General features: G+C 46.1%; 2 protein-coding genes across 2 annotated transcripts; one reads left to right on the forward strand and one right to left on the reverse strand.

Annotated features, from left to right (window-relative positions):
- Nucleotides 1-261: 261 nt before the first annotated feature.
- Nucleotides 262-2,111, reverse strand: GLAREA_00575 (Amidase signature (AS) enzyme; the record flags this gene model as incomplete). The annotated part of the gene is made up of 3 exons (XM_008085333.1): nt 262-313; nt 363-1,687; nt 1,740-2,111. The coding sequence occupies 3 exons, from the start codon at nt 2,109-2,111 to the stop codon at nt 262-264; spliced, it is 1,749 nt and encodes a 582-aa protein (XP_008083524.1).
- A 9,353-nt stretch (nt 2,112-11,464) lies between these two features.
- Nucleotides 11,465-14,202, forward strand: GLAREA_00576 (TPR-like protein; the record flags this gene model as incomplete). Its single annotated transcript, XM_008085334.1, has 2 exons — nt 11,465-11,733; nt 11,859-14,202. 2 exons carry the CDS (start codon nt 11,465-11,467, stop codon nt 14,200-14,202), a joined length of 2,613 nt encoding a protein of 870 aa, XP_008083525.1.
- Between the last annotated feature and the right edge of the window lie 4,036 nt (nt 14,203-18,238).

An 18,238-nucleotide genomic window follows, 5' to 3' on the forward strand; every position in this document is an offset into this window, starting at 1 on the left:
TGTTAAGTTGGGTTTGAATCCTGAGAGGAGGAAATTGAGATTTCCTTGTGCTACTAAGAACCCATTCCTGCTGATAATTACTATATATAGAACATATAAATTACGCCTCGACCTCTTTCAAGTCATCTTGACAGAGAGCGAAGGCGTTTTTTACCCACTGTCATTTTGAAATAACATCTTTCAATTGCGTTCTCGGGGTGATGTATGGCTTTACTTTTGACCGCGAGCGAGTGAGCTGCTCATACGCGAACGCAAAGGATATCAATGTCTGCTCACTCCATTTCGGTCCCAAGAACGACAGACCGAAACTTGGCTTGTTAGCAAAGAAATCTGTCAAGAGGACGTCAGGGGATAGTCCTTACGGTATATTTGGTGCTGTCTCCGCCAGATTCCATACGGACTTTTGGACTATGCTGCTCTGTGGGTAGGAGCCCATTGGGACTGTAATTACTGGTAGACCTCCGTAGGCGGCCATATCTGGCGCATAGTTCGTCGGCAAAATTAATGCATCAAGGTTGAACCGTGCCAGAGCGCCTGTAATCCCGCCCTCTCCGCTCCAACGAAGTCCTTTCTGATAGGCTTCCCAAAATTCAGGATCTGACTGTTTCGGCCCGGCAAGAGCCGCCTGCCATATGAGTGTGTCTCTCTCAGGATAATGTTCAGCTGGAGAATGCTGTGTAAAGTTGAGCAAATCATTCAGTAAAGTTATGTTGTTGGGGTTGTTGGTAAGTTCTGAGAGATATTTTGGAAGCCCGGACACGAGGTCCGCTCCAAGAACAGTAAGTAAGACGCGATCCTGGTCGTCTATCTGTTCTTGCTGTGCCGTATAATTGGCGTTGTCTATAATGATAGCGCCGGCTTTCTTCATAACCCGAATAGCTTTTTCGAAGGCGTCCAGAATTGGTTTTGCGGAGCTATCCACCACGCCAAGGGTTCCGATCGCGTTCCTTGCAATGCCGATGCGTGCACCCTTAAGACTAGAAAGTTTCAGTCCCTTGCTGTAGTCTGGAGGACTGTCGAAGGGCTGCGCAAGAGTGTAGTTGTCGTCCGGGTCCTTACCAGCAATTATCGACAGAAGCATGGCAGCATCAGTGACCGAACGGGCCATGGGTCCAACTGTATCCTGACGCTCACTGATGGGAATGACCAGCGATCTCGAAGTCAATCCAACCGTAGGCTTGATACCGACAACATTGTTGGCACTGGCTGGAGACACAATACTTCCACTGGTCTCAGTACCTAAAGAAGCCCATGCAAGACCAATGGAGCTTCCTACACTACTCCCAGAAGAGCTTCCACTGGGATCCATATCGGGGTAATATGCGCCAGTCACCTGACCTCCATATGCAGACCATCCACTTGAAGTGTTGAATGATCTGAAATAAGCCCATTGGGACATGTTGGCTTTCCCGAGGAGAATAACACCAGCGTCCCGTAGCTTCTTAGCAACCGTTGAATCCCGGGGTATCGTAGCACCGACAAGGGCGTAGGAACCTGCCGTATTATTCATCTGGTCCATCGTGGCAATGTTGTCTTTGAGAAGCATTGGTAGGCCGTGCAGCCTACTACGGACTTTTCCACTAGCCCGTTCGGCATCAAGATCAGCTGCAATAGACAGGGCAATAGGATTAATATCGTTGACGACGTTGAGAGTCGGATTGACTTCTTTGATACGGAGTATGTAAGCCTCGTAGTCGATTAGTAACTTTCTATAAAGAATCATGGGAGACAATACATACCTTGGTTAGATCGACACTATTCCAACGTCGGCGTTCCAGCCCTTCCACCAGCTCTTCAGCGGAGGCATCAAGGAGATCTGGATAGGAAGCATGAATTGCTGATTTGGGAAAGTTGGCATATGGCAAGCCTAAAGATTGAGGGAGCCAGCACAACGCAAACAAAGCGACAAGCATTGCAAAAAAGAATGACATTTTAAGCCCTGAAATATTAGAAAAGCGCTTGAAAGATGAATTCTCACGTCCTGAGCCGTGGCCTTTATGCCTATCGGGATTGCGGAAATTCTCAGGAGTGGCGTGAGGCAGCTGCTTTGAAGCAAGGGATTTTGAACATATTCGCGAAGAGCCACCGTCTGGATTGCCAGCAGTCGCCATCCTTTATCAGAAAACCTTTACTATACTCAATCTTGCTCAAACGAGCTCCGATTCACGCCACCTTGATGAATATAGATTGACGCACCCCACTGCGACAAAATTTTGGAAACTCTCAAGCAGCGGATCAAGATATTTGTGGGAGAAATGGAGCGGTGGTCAAAGATGAAACTGAATATTATTAGCAATTCATAAATTAATATGAATGAGGTGTAAAATGATGAGGATATCTCCTCATCTTTCGCAGATGAGCATCAGGGTCATCGAACTACGCCAGCGCAGAGCTAAACCGGAAAAAGCAGGTCCCAACATTGCTTTCTAAACAATTAGATAAATCTACAGGCCTCTTTATGTATTATCAGGAGGAGATTCAATACACGACTGCATGTTGCGGGTGGCAATCAGGTGTAAATATATGTATGGGTCTATATTCATGAGACGAAAGAAACGCGTCGTCGCGAAATTTCTCCTTGATAACTTGGTCATGTGATGTGAGAAGCATTGAAGCGACGGCGAATAAATGCCTGAGGATGAAGGGCTTCATCTCCACCCATGCAGCTCCACTTCCAATTCAAATTCGACATCACTTCGCAAGATTTCGCTCGACATTCCCGACTTGGAATACTGACACACTGTTAGCCGAAACACGTACTTTTAACACACGTCGATTCTCATGACAGTGACAGTAATGGAGGATCTGTCGCTCCGAATGAGATTACTCACCATCAGCAGCTGTCCCAAAATGGCACCCGCGCAACGTTTAGCAAACACATATATGAGCCATTGAGACTCGACTTTGGCAAGGCAATCGCTCATACGACAACAGTATCAGCCTTCTGTGTCTTGAATCTCTAATCCGCTACTCAGCTGCCATGTTTACTCGCCATGAACGAGAATATCTCGGAACGACGAAAATAGCGTTTCCGAAAGAAATGCAACACAATGGGGAAAGTGCCGCTGGTTCATTCGTAATATGTACAGTTGGAAGGCTGGCGAAGGATAGACGACTTATACTCTAGATATTGCTTCCCCTCCCTCTCCTCAGTTGCGGTACTGCTACCATGGCTGTCTCCAGCACTAATCTACATTAGCTTATGCTTCAGATATCATGATCCCTATCTGTGTCGCAGTCTGGGGCTCGCAGTAGCGGTTAGAACTACCGAGTCTCATCTGACTGATACTGTTTGGCGCTTTCCCGAACAGCGAAGCTTTGTCTGAACCAGGGTTGACGTGTGGCTCGTCACACATGGATATTGTTGCTTCCGCTGCCGTTACAAAGCAGATCAGAAACTGAAGCTTGCAGCAGGAACGTTTGATATACGATGGTCTGAGGACCTTCTTGATCAGCTGATATTTTTTGTTAGCATTAATTGCCTGAATACCCTTTTTAATGAGACTTTCCGTTTTCTATAGGGTTTCGAACTTTGTCCACATCAGAAAATTTGAGGCTTGCCGACTGGCTATACAAAGTCGACCCACATCTCATTCAGATTTTTAATTGAAGCCTTTATCGCGAACTCTTACCAGTAGAGTGTGTATCTCTAATCACGTTTCTGTTGGGCACAATCTTCGGTATCTTGCGAGGCGTGTTGAAGATATTTCGGCTAAATTTACCACTGGGAGCCTCCCAAAGTCATCATCCTCCTATAATTTGCTCAGAGGGCAGATTGTGGTACGTGGCACAGGCATAGTAGACTCTTCTCACGGCCCGGTATTCGGGAAAGCATTCCGACGAATAAAGATCTGTGGTGACCCTTCTTTAGCATTTGGGAGGTGTCTACCCTGAGATTATATCCTAGATAACCGTCATTCTCACGCATATCGCCTAGCATGCATCTACTTCAATACTCTCCAACTCTATCTCTTAGAACTTGTTTGTTCTTTGTATCTCTTTTAGCATTCTCCTCTCAGCAGAAGTCTCCAAAAAGAATCTCAAATCTTTGAGGATCCCCCAAGTATTCTGTCAGCATTTCTGTCATATTTCAACACAGCACAACAACACATCCATTCCGTGACCATCATCATCTGGGTCTGCTGAATCTTATAGCCTCAACCATTTCAGCCTCGTCTAACGACGACGGTCCAATATGGAGGAGGTGGGTAATGATGAGGCGGGGTCTGTTGTACATGTCCTTTCTCCATCCTTGTTCTGCAATACCACACTTTAAATGGCGACGAATATTGGATCTCAATTGCTGCGGTGGAATTTTTACCGTGAGATAGAGAAGGAGATATCTCCGGCGACACGACTCCGTGTTACTCGAATGGGCGAATCGTAGTTTGTGGTGCTAATATATACCTTAGCGACGCAGCACAGCATTGGACCCTATTTACAACAATGTACTAACATAGATATCATCACATACTTTCACGATCGCACTCTTCCTTATACAAAAGAAATCACTTTTAATATCTGGTCAAAAAGTTGAAACTTACTGTTTCTTGGTGTCTAGCATTTGTGCCTCGCGGCTGCAATTGGCTGCACTTCACCGCTCCCATTGGCACTTACACCCATTTCCATATCCACAAACAACAGTGCTGAATCGTCGATTGAAAGTAGCGCGCTAATGGTTGCCCCTGTACACTACCAATCACACCGCTACACGGACTCGAACTCGCATACCCGCTGTAAGAGACTGCCGTTTATTCTGCATGCTTGGCTAGCCTCTGACAAGCTCGAATTTGTCGGTTCCAGCAACTCAAAGCTTTTCACTGCCACATAAGTACGATGCACATAAATTAGCTTCACGTTTTTACATTTCTAGCGCCGGTTCGGATGGTACTTTGTACAGGGGTTAGCAACATATTTCGACCAGAAACTAAGAAGTGATGCTGCAGCATCCGGGGATACCTTCCATATGTCCGCAGCCTCAACTTGCTGTCATTGCGGCCTAACAAATATTTCAGAGGAGCAGGGCGGTCCTTGTATGGTATTGCAAACTCGTGATATGCATTGTGATTCAGAACAACGCATTGAAATGGGACCCTACGTGCTTACAATCTTCGCGCAAGTCAGTTAGACAACAGCAAGGCTTCCAATTAACTGTATACAAGTTCTCCTTCATTCAAGGCAATATTCGTGAGCTGCAAAGCATACTCACTTTTCCAATGAGGTTGTGGATCTCCCGCCTAGTATGTGAGTTGCAAAGTCTGTTGGTGCCCAAGCCAATCTCAAGACTCACACATTCCGCTAAGTAATATCCACAAATCCTTACCAACAACTTATTGGACTGATAATGCCAAAGCATGTTATGTTTTCCCAGATTGTGGATCTAGCATATTTCTTCTACAGCCTTGCATCAGAAACTCGTTCTTCGTTGTCGCGGCCGCTATGTAATAAAGTCGGGCAGTCACCGAATATCATCACCTGTACGTTCAAGTACCAATAGCTTCACTCAAAAATAAGGCAAAACGAAAACAAACACGAATGACTATGTACGTATAGTCGGCGTGGCCCAACGTAGCCGTAATTGAACGGAGTGCTGCAAGTCCTATGTTACCAACAAATGTATGATCCTTAAGCTTAGTTTTCGGTGAAGCCCATATGTCATATCAAACCAATCACCTGGGCCGAGCGCGAGCCAACATACGGTTAGGTTCCAAATTAAAGTTAATCAATTCATCACTGGGTCAACACTACTCAGCGAGCAAAATTGACGCCTCAACTCCTGTTCACAACAGAGCACACCGAAATTGCCAACTAAAATATTCTCGTTGCCTCATTATTAATTGGTTCAAATTCAAGATAAACAAACCACGATCAACATTGCCGACCATGGCCTCGGGTTATGCGACCGCCATTGAACCACATTTGCCAATCTCAGCCGCACCCGACATCGATCCGACGTCCAACCAAGACCATTTGATCAACAGTAACAGCCCTACCGAGAATTATGATCAAACGAAGACGATAGACCCGTGGTGTACTGATTAACATACCTGTCTCTCAAAGCAGACGAGGCAAATCTAGGGCGGGCAATATTGGACATAAAATCGGACACAAGACCCTATGAGACCCGAAAGACAGCCGCTGTATACCATTGCCCTTCACATAGGGCGCCTAAGAGACCGATTTATGTGGTGCTTGGAATGTAGACGCTGAAAGGATTTATAATTAATTTCGGTTAATATAGGGGATATACTACACGTGATCCTTCCGGTTTCATAGTATCGGAAACCCAACTTCCATACCAAACGCCTCATGATCTTTTTGACAGTTTAGGAAGTTGACAGATTTATGTTTCCGTTCGTAAAGACCAGATATTCCTTGAGTTTTTCAACGTCACGTGCTGCGGCCGGGTTTCTCGCCTCCCTTGCCACATCGGCGCCACCCGTCCACTTCACCTTCCTAGAAAGATAGATTGTAGGATGCGTCATCAGTAATGATGCATGAGAGAGTCATACACAGTGAAGGCGAAAGTAGAATTTTCTGTTGGTTGAATAATGCTGTCGCGTTAGACTTGTGTGAAGAAGTGTGAATAGTGACTTGGTGAAGGCAGCCTGGTCGCCCCTGAATACGGCTTGGGTTAAGCGAGCTTGGCCCAGTCATCGGCGAGTTACTTATCCCCGACTCGGCTCGACGTCGTCGAGTAGCGCAAGAAATTTGTGCTGTAGACCACGATGTTGTGTACTATTTGAAGGTGCAATATTGTGATGTCAGTCGTTCGCGGGAGAGTGAGTCAATCTTACAAAATTGCCTCAACTATTGAGGAATTAAGCGAGAATAAAAGCCCCAGAGTTGAGTTCGCCGACTACCGTCATCTTGCCGTCCATCGTTGGCCATAGGATAAGATTATGATCCAGAAAACACTTGCTTCTGCATATCAGTAGTCATTAATGTGAGTGACTGGAAAACCCCACGCACTATTTCTCACTATCTTCGCTTGGCTCTCCCCTGAATAGAAAAAGTAAGGGGAAGCGACGGGAGCTTCCATCTTGGGCCGACACAATAATACGCCCGAGAGTCTCCGTTATAAGCAGAGCCATGCAAAGGGAGGCAGGCAACGAGGAAAGCTGAAATACAGCTGTAGTAACGAAACGAGGCAACTGACTCTCCGCAGGTGTCGTCTTTAGAAAATAGATAAGTGACCTTGCACAACTGAAAGGTGGCACCGCTATCGATCAGAAGACAACTCCTGGATCATCAATGTTCTTCAAGAGAACTTGATCAAGGGTGTTTGACTCACCGTCTTTCCCAAGGCTACGAAAAATGTGGTGCTAACCCATCGTCGACCAGGGCCTATCGACATGAAGAGAACTTCAACGGAGCCGCCATATCTAGGCTTGTGGATTTGACAGGGATTTCTCCATATTTTGCCCTACAAGTCCATCATGATTTGTCCAACCACATTTCAATGTTTGGTATTGGCACTGTACCCTTTGTCGCGGTCAGCTTGAGTTGAATGACTCCTGGCCACTAAATCTTCAATGACTTGTGCGTTGCATTGCAGCTTTGATTTCGCCTGAAAATTTTGCCCCAAACAGGAGAGTAATCGATAAGCAGATAGCTCAGAGGTGTTACGTGAGGACGGCTGCCTGGTCGTAGAAAGTGAGCTCTTACATTGGAGACGTTGCCCAAGTATTCGGAAAGAGAGGACAACGAGGCCTGTCCGCCTGACAATGGGGGCGAATTGAGCTCGGAGTTCTAATATATATTAGTTCTCAGGAGGTAAATATTGAGGCTTGGTGCCAACAGGTTCTTCTACTGGCTTAGATTAGCGGTCTGATGAAATAATTGCGACGATGTAGTGCGACTCACGACTGTAAGACTTATCATTGCATATCGTCTGACCATATGTTTAAGAAGAACGCTCCGTACTCCAGCGAATGGCATGTTTGTGGCAAGAACCAACCTTGGAAAGAATCATGTGGCGATATACTTCGTTTTGTACCTTTCGTAGAACTTCTTCTCGTGCTCGCTTAGTACTTGTTGTCCCATGGATGCCGGTCTTAGCAGTAGGTAAGCTTGTTAACGGCAGCAGAAAATAAAACAATACGAGCTGAATTAATCTTTCCTTGAATGTCGACAAATCATCCAGGAGTAGTAATCCATACGTTGCTCGACGCGCAACGTTTCTTGAGCACAGCCACTCGGGGGAGCCGTTGGCTCGCTTAACTCGTATGACAGTACCTAGGTACCCGTAGGTAGCTACCGTCATAAAACCTGCTGATACTGTACCAAAAAGTCCAATCACGGAGCATGTACAATACTTTAAAGATTGGTGGATATAATCTATGGAACGAAAATAAACATGAAAATGAATTCCAACTCGGGTTTGATATGAGAGGAACGCCCCGGTCAACGGTCAGGCACCGATTGAAAGCACAACGATATCGAGTCGGCTTAATTCATTCTTTAATCCGAGCAAAGTATTGAATCAGATCGAGAATAAATTGATGTGCCTAGGCAGGCTTGAAGATACGGTCTCGTGCTTTATCACGATTAAATTTACCGAAAGTATTGTAGGCCGCCGTGACTGCTTACAAACATAGAGAGATCTGGCGCTTGCGAGCGGTACGTAATTCTTTCCTATCGAGAACTCAATAAAGATATTGTAACGATTCATTCAGTGATAGACGTTAGAACAATGATTGGCAGTGAGGTCGCATAAAGTGGCTGACGAACCATACTTGCTTTGAGCTATTCACCAATGCAAGGAGACTTACCTTTAAGTCACCGCCTATTCAGGGTCAACCAAAACGCAATACTCTTGCTTGTGGCCATCTATGGCAGATCATCAGTGTTGCCTCTGTGTTGCTAGTGACGAGGAGCTGAGATGCCGACGAGTGGTGACTAGGTTTCCAAGTCTCTGCTAACAGCGTCAGTAATGAATGGGGACGAGTCCGTATCTGGTTCATTCAATGAGGTGTGACGTGCGAGACAGCAAAGACCCCGCGACTGGCTGTGGCTTCATTATAGGACAACTGTGACGTTCGAGGAATATATGCAGCTTCTGTGTACTCGCTCTAAGCTCGGCTGCGAAACTTCATTCAAAGGGAAGAAGAATGTGTTGCTAGCTTGGCACATTTCTTAGAAATCTTCGAGCTTCTTCTGGAAGCGCATCTCCTAGTGATCGTAATCACTTGCGCAAGCTGACAGACATCTTTTAGACAATGCAATGGCACTGCCTGGACTACGATTCAACCCAAAATGCTGCGCCTTTTTTGAAGGGGTCAACTGCATGTGCTTGTTATCTGTTAACTCGACCTGTTTGAGATTTCTCCGGCTTTCAAATGCATCAAATACACTTGAAAGACTTCCTTTTGAAAATGAGAGCCATTCATAATCCATTCAGTCGAAAGCGGGTCGTTAAATATCCTGCCTAGATTCATGCACTCCCCATTTCCTTTTCTCCTATATGATCGGACATTATAGCCAGATTCAAGATATTCGGAGCATGGATGAGTTGATTGCAGCCCTGATAAAAAGCTGTCTGGACTGAAGCGAGCCAACTCCAAGAGCTCGCTTAGTGGAATTAAAACAGCTGTTGACAAGATCAGCCCTGAGTCCCCTTGAAAGCTACGTTCTATACAGTATTTCGTACCTGGACAGCGTAATAAGGAAGGTGAAAGTCATTGGTCACCTCATATTTGACATTGTCACCGTTGTAAATTGCTGAATACTGACTAACCTTTGAGCCCGTCATTTCTCGTAAGAGAGTAATATCCAGGCTGATATTCCCTAAATCCTATTGGGACTGAAACTTTGACGGGTATTCATACATATGAGATATATGTAGGGAGTTCCGTCAGGGCTCACCCTCAGCCAATCCATCAGCCTTCTTCGTAATCGGGAATGCTCGGGCCGTCAGAAGGCGCTCTTCTCATAATTGGTATGGTATCCTCCAGCTAGAAATGACTAAACGTTTAATCAGTCTTTCCAGCTCACTAATTTGCTTTGCAAGAAGTTGAAGCGATTGAGGTGTTAGTCAGCATCATCTTTGCTGAGTCCATAGAAGATATCGACAAAAAACCTAAATAATCAGACACACTTGAATGGATGTTGGTGGCGCGTAAACGTTTCAACTAGAGATTCATGCCCCAAATTGATTGCACTGGAGGATTCTGTGAGGCAGCCGCAGACAGAGTTGGGCAGATAAGAGAAGAGAATTCAAGTGTCAAGCTGTCCAGGCGTTTTGAGGAGTTTCGGGCGACAGAACCTGAATTGACAAAGGCTATAGAAACCAAGTCAGGGAAAAGAAACAAAGGCATCGAAGCCTTAATACGTGGTTCGGATTCCAGCGGCGGAAGACATTCTTCGGGGAAGAATGCATGAGGCTCTGCAATTCCACATTTCACGCCATGTACATAATAGTTATCGACACGAACACTGTCTGGGCAGACACTGTCTAACCTGGATGCATGTAACTCCGTACTGCGGTTATGATAGTACGGCTTGGGACCTTAGGCTGAAGCTGGCTGTACTTGACTGAAACTGTGTTATTAATAGACGTGAAATTGAGGAATTGGATCCGCGCCTGACACTGCAATATTGTCAATGCGAATGTTGTTTTTCTTCCGGTCTGATCGCTCGGAGTCGTAGCACATGTGCCACTGCGTCTGCTCCAGCTGTCACCGGCCCAGCCCGGCTCTCCTGTCAACAATATAAGCAGACTCAGAGTCGTTGGCTTGGTCGCAATTCTGCTAAAACGTGAGCAGAGACCCGGAGATGTTTAAGGTTCAAGTATAAGACGTCCTGTGCTCCAATCGTGTTCCACTGTTCCAGGTCTGATATGGGCAGTCCTTTGACTCTTTTCGGGTGCTGCTGAACGACTACTCCGCAGGTTCGGTGTCCAGATCTGGCAGCTAGCTGCTACTCGCACGACCTAGGTATGCTGTTTGCTGCCTAGAAGGCTAGAAGAGGTCGTGGACAGCCCTGGACGGAGACAGCCATTTATGAAGGAAGGCTAGGCCGTCGGCAGCCTCACTTTCGTGTGAATGCCTAAGGCGCCCGCGTCGACTGTGCGAGGCCACCACGGGACGTGTGGGCATTCGGTGAGAAAGAAGGGAATACTGGAAATCAGAGGCGGGGATGGGTTCCTATACCCTTTTGTAGTCCGCATAGACGCGACCTGTTGCCTTGTTCTGGCAACCCACAACGCAGAGCCTCATTTTTCTTCCCAAATACAATGTCTTTCGCACCATTTTGGGGTGAATACATCGCCGTTGACTCGCCCTCCTTGCCATTCACGGCTTGATTCACGGTCCGGTTGCTGCCAGAGCCATTGAAGTCCCAGATTTTGTTCCTCCTCTCGCCAGTCCAACGTGGTATCAGACTTCGGCGCGAGAAGTCGTCCCAGTGAGCACTTCCGCCCCCAAAAGCAGAACCAGGAAACGTGTCTAATCCGAGAGCAGCAATGAGCTCTAAGCAACCCAAAACTACGCCGATGGCCTTGGACCAGCGGTGGACGCAGCACCAGAGGCTCATAAACAAATCCTCGCAGTCCTGGGCGTGTACGCATTGCGCGGAACATCCAATTTTCACGAATACTGATGTGCTATGGGAGCACTGTTTGCAGCGGCATTCGGACAAAATTCCACAAGACGAAAGCGAAAGGAGGAGATACCGCTCAAGATTTGAGGCAGAAGCACTTTCAAAACGGAACGCTGAGAGTCCGTCGAAACGGTTAGTTGTTGAAAATCCTCCAAGAAAACCGTAGATAAGGCTGTCGCCGATTGACTGCCTTTCCCGCGAGACTACCATCATCCACAGCATCTCTCGTTCGGGCTTGAATCTGATTGTGCCTGCAGAAAGGATGAGTGGCAGCAAAGAAACCCCGTTCTGAACGAACTACAAGATTCCGCAGAACCCCCACCCTCGAAGCGTCCTTTGAGCGGCGATGCTGTTGCCGGCAACAGTAGAAGCCTGTCGCTTCTCAAAGAGTTAAAAATACGCACACCTGGAGGCAGTGAACAAGATGGCATGCAAGATCTTTCGGAGGACAGTCAGACCCCCGAGCAGCCTAGAAAGAGACCTGCGGTTGGAGAAGGCATCAGCGCCGGCTCCGCCTCACCTTTCCGCGACTCGTCGCTGTCGCCTCCTCCAGAGAGTACAAGAGACCGGCCAACGTCGGCTCCAGGATCAGAGAGCAAACAAAAGAATATGTTCGAAACGCAACGACCGCATGTTGAGAAGAAACAACTGTGGACCCCACAAGATGCACCTCTATCCCGATCCTCGTTCGACCCCTCCAACATTGCTTCGATTCAGGCACAACGATCTAGAGCCCAAGTCCTTCAACCGAACAAGCATCGAAAGTCCTTTCCAGCGACCCAAACCGCCTCGAAGACACCTACCCTGGCGCAAACCGCGTCATCGCCCCCAAAGACGGTCGGAAGATCATCGCAGGGGCTTCAAGGCTCGATGCGCGAAGACTCTCTGGACATTATGCTACAGCCAGAAACGAGGCCAATCTCTCAAGAGCAGCTCGTGGCGGAGGTCAAGGGTATCTACGCCGGGCTCGTAATGGTTGAAGCCAAATGTATCGAAGTCGATAACAAACAAGCAGCTCTTGCTCAAGCTGATGCTGGAAACCCGCCAAAGCTAAATAATGAGCAATGGCAGGCTCTGATCGCTCTTCACAGAACGCTCCTTCACGAACATCACGACTTTTTCTTAGCTTCCCAGCATCCTTCTGCGAGTCCTGCTTTGCGGCGATTAGCCTCCAAATATGCGATGCCAGCTAGAATGTGGCGACACGGTATTCATTCCTTTCTTGAACTCTTAAGGCATCGTCTACCAGCTTCTCTTGACCATATGCTGGCATTTATCTATTTGGCCTATTCTATGATGGCCCTTTTGTACGAAACGGTCTCAGCTTTCAAGGACACATGGGTCGAATGTCTGGGGGATCTAGGCAGATACAGAATGGCAATAGAAGACGATGATATCAGGGATCGTGAAGTCTGGACTGGAGTCGCGAGACATTGGTATTCCATTGCTTCGGACAATTCTCCTACCACGGGTCGTCTATATCATCATTTAGCCATTTTGGCCCGACCGAATGCTCTCCAACAGCTGTTCTTTTACGCCAAATCCTTATGCGTCGCGATACCCTTTACCTCAGCCCGAGAGTCGATCTTGACGTTATTCGAACCGGTTTTAAATGCAGATAATGGTCAAGGGCAATACAGACTTCCACCACTTGACACTGCATTTGTCAAAGCACATGGTTTGCTATTTACGAATCGAGACCTCGAGAAGTTTGATCCTGCAGTGAGAGAATTTCTCGGCTTACTTGACACTCAAATCGGACGCGTTACGAGAAAATTTATGGAACAAGGATACCATATTTCAGTTGCTAACAGCGTAGCTATGGTTGGGTTTGCCGCTAAAGATAATGTTTTGATGAAAGCGATCTCGTCTGATCATGATACTGAAGATATTTCGATGGCAAATACTTCAGACGCGGTATCTCAATCCATGATGACGTTCAAGAATGCGCAGCGTCTCAGTAATGCCACTACAGAAATCGTCTTAGAACGTGTTGGGGATCCTAATGTTCTACCATTCATTCATGTTACTCTTGTCTTTATGTTCTTCATGGCACGGCACCCCGCGGCTATGAATCTCTTAGAAGCAGAATTTCCATGGCGGTCTTTGGCAATTATGCTAAACACAATCTTGGGGTCATTCCCGAAACCCGACCGTATTGCAGATGATTCTTTTCCTGTGCTTGAGAAAGATGATCCTCGTCCATTTCCAGAAGACTTTGCTGTCCGCGGGCTTCTGTGGACTGAAGGCTACTTCCCAGCAGACTTTTTCACTAAGAAGAAGATCGACGAGGAAGAAAAGTATCATGAACGAGCATCCATGACATCTCAACGCAAAGAGCGAATACTCTGGCTGGCTTGTCGTATTGCTTCTCTTGGGACGTGGCTTATCTATGATGGCAAGAGGTTTTCCGTGCCGTCGAGTGGTGAAGAGGATGACTTGGTACCTTCAAGAGTCTCTACCTTCACTTCTGTCGCTACGTCGGGAACTTTTGATAGAACTGGCACTTGGGAATCTCAAGATGGTGAAAAGTCTGACGTCGAAAAAGACATGTCTTCCCCAACCACGGAGCATGCGACAGAACTTACTGCGCATGATTGAGTCTGTGCTGTCAAAGATTACAGGTACTGCAAGTAGGGACAGATTTAACTCTGACGGAATGCATTTGTGGATTCAACTCCTCACAATATTTGTTCCCAAATATGGGAGCTCTCAATGTAAGAACTCTTCTCATCGTGCCTCATTGTAACCACTAACAGGCCATCAGATCCTATGGACGAAAATAAGCTCGTACAAGAGTCAACAAAATTGAAAATCTGCTTTGTCGGCAAGACTTGTCGCACCAATTCGCGGCAATATGAATGCTATTCCAGCTGGCAGCCAGAAAAGGCGGCAGTTGTTGTAAATATTCTACGTTGGATTCCATGGCTTCATGTCATCTATCCCTTAATCTGGCTTGGCCCAGAGCCATATTTTAATGTTTCTACGAGTTTCTTTCATCACAACGTTGGGGGCGGCCCCGTCTGGAGTACGACTCCCTTTACGTCTATTTCCACCATTCCTTCACTTCAGGCTGTGCTCGCCTCGTTGGGACTTGGGGAACAAACTGTACCATATATGACAATGAATACTTAATATCTGAAGAAATAGGAGGCCACTCCAGTAATGTTGATTTCACTGTTTGCTGGTGAGACTATTATCTTCAAGCCTTTCGCATAGCAACGCACTAATAGATTATCGTACTCATGCTCTATACAGTCGAAAAATCTTCCGGCCGAATTGAACCCCCCCTTCTCATTGTTGAACGAGCAGATCTTCAAACTCGTATTTGTCAAAACATATGTACACTTTACACTCCTGACCCCTCGTTACTCGCTACAAACTGCGAAGGAGAGCGAGACAAGCTGCTTTCACTTCATTACCGAGACTGTCTTTCCTTTCTCGAATGTTTTCAGGTCTGTATTCTTCTTATATCATAACAACATGCGTCAAAATCTCTTGACACTCGGAAACAACCACGACCCCGTTTAAGATTTATCCATATTGACTTGAACTCTGAACAGGCTCTTCATGTAGGTATCAAACTTTACACCCTTCTCCCGTGTTCTCGTCCTGATCAACTGTCAATAGACACTTCATTGCAGCAACTAGCATGGTAAGGTAAAATGACTTACTACGTCGACGAGCTACGCCACGAAGTCGGTACCGACGAAATATGCCTCCTCTTTGCATGAGTGCTAGGATTCCAATTACTACTTGTAGAGTTCCTATGACGACGTTTGCGGCTAGTTCACCTGCCATGTTCTCGTCGAAGTCGATGGTTTGGTATAGGATCGAAGTTTGGGATGAGCCGATATTTTCCAGTAAGATGATAAAGTCTTCTGGATGCACAAAGTCTTTGTCTGCGACGATAGTGGAGAAACTATGGTGAAGTTTCCGGATTTAGATTGGGTAGGTGATGAGATTGTGAAAGCATAAAGTATAAAGTAGCTCATGTAGTTCTTATCACATATACCGAATCATCCCGCCAAGTGAACTCTGAAGTATTTGGAGTTCAATCTTAAAGATACAAAGTGGGCCTTCGAGCATATATAGAAACATTGTGAGCCTCTACGGAAGAGGGACCTTGATCGGGAAGCAGGGAATATGTCTTGCGATCACTTTCACATTTACAGCGAGTAAGCCTTACGCACAATTGAAGATATGGCTGCTTGAGGCTTCTCGGATTGGTCGAATTTGTTTAGCACCGTCATGTTATCATGGTTGCTGGCACGGACTGTACAGTACGTTTGTACGGTAGAAGGACAGGTTCAGATTGGGGGTTACTTCGTTTGACAATCATAAAGCGCCACTCCTCCCTCCCGCAGCGAGGGTCTGAAATTCAGCCAATAGGGGCAGAATAAGAGCAGAGCATGCATCTGGCCAGCGGGCCAGCAATGGACCTGTTTAAAGATCCTCTTGGGGAGTGGCCGTTTCGTACATCAGCCCACGCCCCTGCCAGCCGCTTCAGGTTGTCGTGACTGGGTGGGTAGTAGTAGTACTCGTCGTACTCGGTAGCCATGCAACGCGGCACTCAAACCTGCCACCGGCTATCATGGGATGGGATCTGGCTGCGACGCAGAGGTTATTGTGGAATCTGAGTCGTAACGAATCAGAAGCTGTTCAGGCGGTTGGTGGCTTGCTTCGTAACCTTAGAATATCAACTGGATGCAACTCGCTGGTGAGTTGTGGTAACACTACCTCCGAAAAGAAGTTATCATTGGTGAAAAGTGATATTTGTCTGACCCGAAGTTGGGGAAGGCTATACTGATGCGGCCTGGATGGGCGGCCGAGAAATGAACTGGGGGTTGCAACGTATGCGGATGTGGGGAACGGTTGGTGCTGAGCTTCTCGACGAACGCCATCCATGACTTGTGGGAACGCGGACAAAAAAGCTCGAGGTAGCTTACAGCAACATCAGGAGTAGGCGCGGGGTTATTCCGATGTTTCGTGGAGCCATTTTAAACCCACAAAACACACAATCAAAGCCAGATATTTCTCGGTTCACTCTTAATTGATTTTCCTGATGCACTTGCCTGATTTAGTCATACGTAATCTCGATCTGTAACTTAGGATTATAAATGATAAGTACTTGTGGTCCATGTGACTTATTATGAATACAATATTCAATAGAATTCATGTAGAAGAACCGGAAAAGGTCGCTTCTTAGCGGTACAAGCACTATTTCAGGTATTAGTTTCTCTGAAACCGCCGCAGTAAGATAACAATGTCATTTATTAAGGTTTTGATGAGGCAGATACTCATATGTATGAGAAACTCATATTGGTTATGTGGGTTCTTATTTGATAGTATGTCATAAGATTAGACCTGAAAGTGTTCGCTGTAGAGTCACTTGCGTAAGCCCGCTTCAGCTCCATGTCAATATCACTTCTTGTACACGACCTCAATATTCGGTGATGGTTAATCATACCACTTTGCAGATTAGTATCATATATGTGTTTTATGGTATAACGAAACTTTTTGAAGTGTTCCAATCCTCCTTCGTTTATATTATTCAGGCAACTGAAAGGCAGCTGCATCCGTCACCAAGTAGTCGACCAAGTCATCGCAAATTCAGAAATTAAATGCTAGTATAATTCTGACATCTAAAACGTAAATATTAAATATACGACCAGATGTATCAGGTTAGAAATTCTTGATCTTGTGTACACAAAATGGACCATTTCTGTCCCTGGGCGGGCGGCCCACCCCCCTTTTTGTCTAAGCGAGAAAACATGTGACCTAGGTGTTTACGACTAAAGAATTTTTTTCGCGTGAAGAAAGATCGACATGAAGGATCAAAATCTCTGGAGACTATTTCCAAGCGCTTAATTGAGCAAAATTTACCAGTCTGCTCCGTCATGTCACAATATATCCAACGATGTTCACTAAACCCCTTTGGTCCGAAAATACAAGGCAATACAAGGATGCAACCCCGTATACCCCAGCTATAAATGTAGCACCTCAATTGGGATATAAACTACGCCTCTATGTTCAATTCCTATTCAGCAATTAGGCAAACCATTCTCATCGTACATTTGATACAGGCAAGAGTACTTACTGCGACGGCGATTAAAGCGACGAAGACGAAACCTCCGAAAAATACCACCCCGCTGCATCAATGCTAGTACTCCGATGACCACCTGTATCGTCCCAATAACAATGTTTGCGGCGAATTCTCCTGCCATGTGTCCTGATGAGATGAGTTGTGGGATATGAATACTAGAATGTTATAAGTACTTTGTAAGAAAGTCTTGTAAAGGCGGGAGAAGAGTTGTACTGACTTATAATATGTAACAAGTGATAGGGCAGGAATAGATTTGCTCTACAAGCGAGGAAGAAGGACTGGCCGATGAGAAGAATTGGTAACGCTACAATTAGATTCGGAGGCTGTGATAGTATCGAATTCGAGAGATGACTTCTTGCATTTGAGAACAGTCTTTTGTAAGGAGAATGTGTAATCCAGATGTATGTTGTGACAAGACAGATTGGTCAATGTATAAACACGTGATATAAATAAATGGTACTGCTTCGAATGCCAATGCGACTTCCGAAGGAGGGTTGTATTAATGAGCAGACTTCTATTAGAAAGGTGGGT

The sequence above is a fragment of the Glarea lozoyensis genome (genome assembly GCF_000409485.1).
Source record: "Glarea lozoyensis ATCC 20868 chromosome Unknown GLAREA3, whole genome shotgun sequence".
Classification (NCBI taxonomy): Eukaryota; Fungi; Ascomycota; class Leotiomycetes; order Helotiales; family Helotiaceae; genus Glarea; species Glarea lozoyensis.